Genomic DNA, 1,209 nt, shown 5'->3' with positions numbered 1-1,209 from the left:
GAATTTGGGTGGAATGTTTCATTCTAAAAGTCCTATAATTAGGCGTAATTTTCTTAACACAGAATATAATTTCTTATTTTGTTTCTTTAATTTTGGGGTGAAAAATAATATGGACGTTTTTGTAATATTCAACAATTATCATACAGATGTTGGCACGACAACTGGTCCATTGCTGTTGATTTCAATCTCTAGATTCATGCTATTTATCCTTTCTTTTCTCTGCAGACCAAAAACCTAGAAACATAAGAGAAAAAGTTAGAATTAGATTTTATATACCAAAACATTACCTACATATTCACAGGTCAATCATACAGTAGTACAAAAATACATCGGAAAAAATGATTGTTTTGCTCACAAGATCACTGTGTGTTTCTCATAAGTGTGTTTGAGCATTTGAATAATTATTATAATTAATTTATGTTAATCAGTTCAGTCCTATATAACTAGCAAACACCTGTCTTCTAGCACAGGCGCACACACACCTGCGTGCGGTGCTGTCTGTTCATAGTTTTGCAGAGCGAGATGAGACAATACCCAGCAGCCGTTCCACGTCATTGGCTGAGGTAAGCCACGCCCCTCCGTCTGCGACCAGTATAGCGCCGGTGACGTATGAAGCCGCGCGACTGGCCAGGAAAAGAACTGCATGTGCGATCTCCGTCTTATTGCCGGCTCTTTGCAGTGGGATGCTGCGGAAAACCCCCGCTGACTCGGAATGTGAACCACCTGAAAATCCAGTGATTATTAAAGAAAAAAAAGAGGTATATTGACACTAGAATGAGGCTACACACACACACACAACTGTCTTACCCAGTCTACGGTAACCCTCTGTGCCAGAGATGGGGCCTGGAGCCACTGTATTCACCCTCACACCACTGGGGCCCCACTCGACCGCCAAATGCCTTGTCATGGCATCTACAAACACGTATACATATGCAGATAATTAGTCCTTATTTTATCGCAGAATTATTTTAGTATAATTTATTAATTTTTTTAAAGATTTTTAATATTCTCACTTTTTTTGTAATTTTGTTTGTCATTTTATTCGTTTTTTATTTTTATTTGTCCATTTAGTTTAGTTTTTCAAATTAAAGTAAATGAAAATGAGAAATGTTGAATCAGAAACAAAATAAGTTTAAGTTTTTGTTATTTTATTATTTTTATATTTTAGAACCTTTTTTTTTTTTTTTTTTTTTAAAGTTAACTAACTTT

General features: G+C 35.6%; 1 protein-coding gene across 1 annotated transcript; it reads right to left on the bottom strand.

Moving 5' to 3' along the window:
• Positions 1–11: 11 nt before the first annotated feature.
• Positions 12–907, bottom strand: LOC107578898 (peroxisomal 2,4-dienoyl-CoA reductase-like). Its single transcript, XM_016264800.1, has 3 exons — positions 808–907; positions 535–723; positions 12–234 (listed from the first exon to the last, which is right to left on the bottom strand). The coding sequence occupies exons 1-3, from the start codon at positions 905–907 to the stop codon at positions 200–202; spliced, it is 324 nt and encodes a 107-aa protein (XP_016120286.1). The 3' UTR covers positions 12–199.
• Between the last annotated feature and the right edge of the window lie 302 nt (positions 908–1,209).

This window comes from Sinocyclocheilus grahami, unplaced genomic scaffold, assembly GCF_001515645.1.
Source record: "Sinocyclocheilus grahami isolate Dianchi unplaced genomic scaffold, SAMN03320097.WGS_v1.1 scaffold12612.1, whole genome shotgun sequence".
NCBI classification, from domain to species: domain Eukaryota; kingdom Metazoa; phylum Chordata; class Actinopteri; order Cypriniformes; family Cyprinidae; genus Sinocyclocheilus; species Sinocyclocheilus grahami.
This window is presented reverse-complemented; position numbering and strand designations above follow the sequence as displayed.

Coding starts and splice junctions, on each gene's coding strand:
- LOC107578898 (XM_016264800.1), bottom strand. CDS start 907: ATGACAAGGCATTTGGCGGTCGAGTGGGGCCCCAGTGGTGTGAGGGTG. Junction 724..807: donor AGAGGGTTACCGTAGACTGG/GTAAGACAGTTG, acceptor CTGGATTTTCAG/GTGGTTCACATTCCGAGTCA. Junction 235..534: donor TGACGTGGAACGGCTGCTGG/GTATTGTCTCAT, acceptor TTATGTTTCTAG/GTTTTTGGTCTGCAGAGAAA.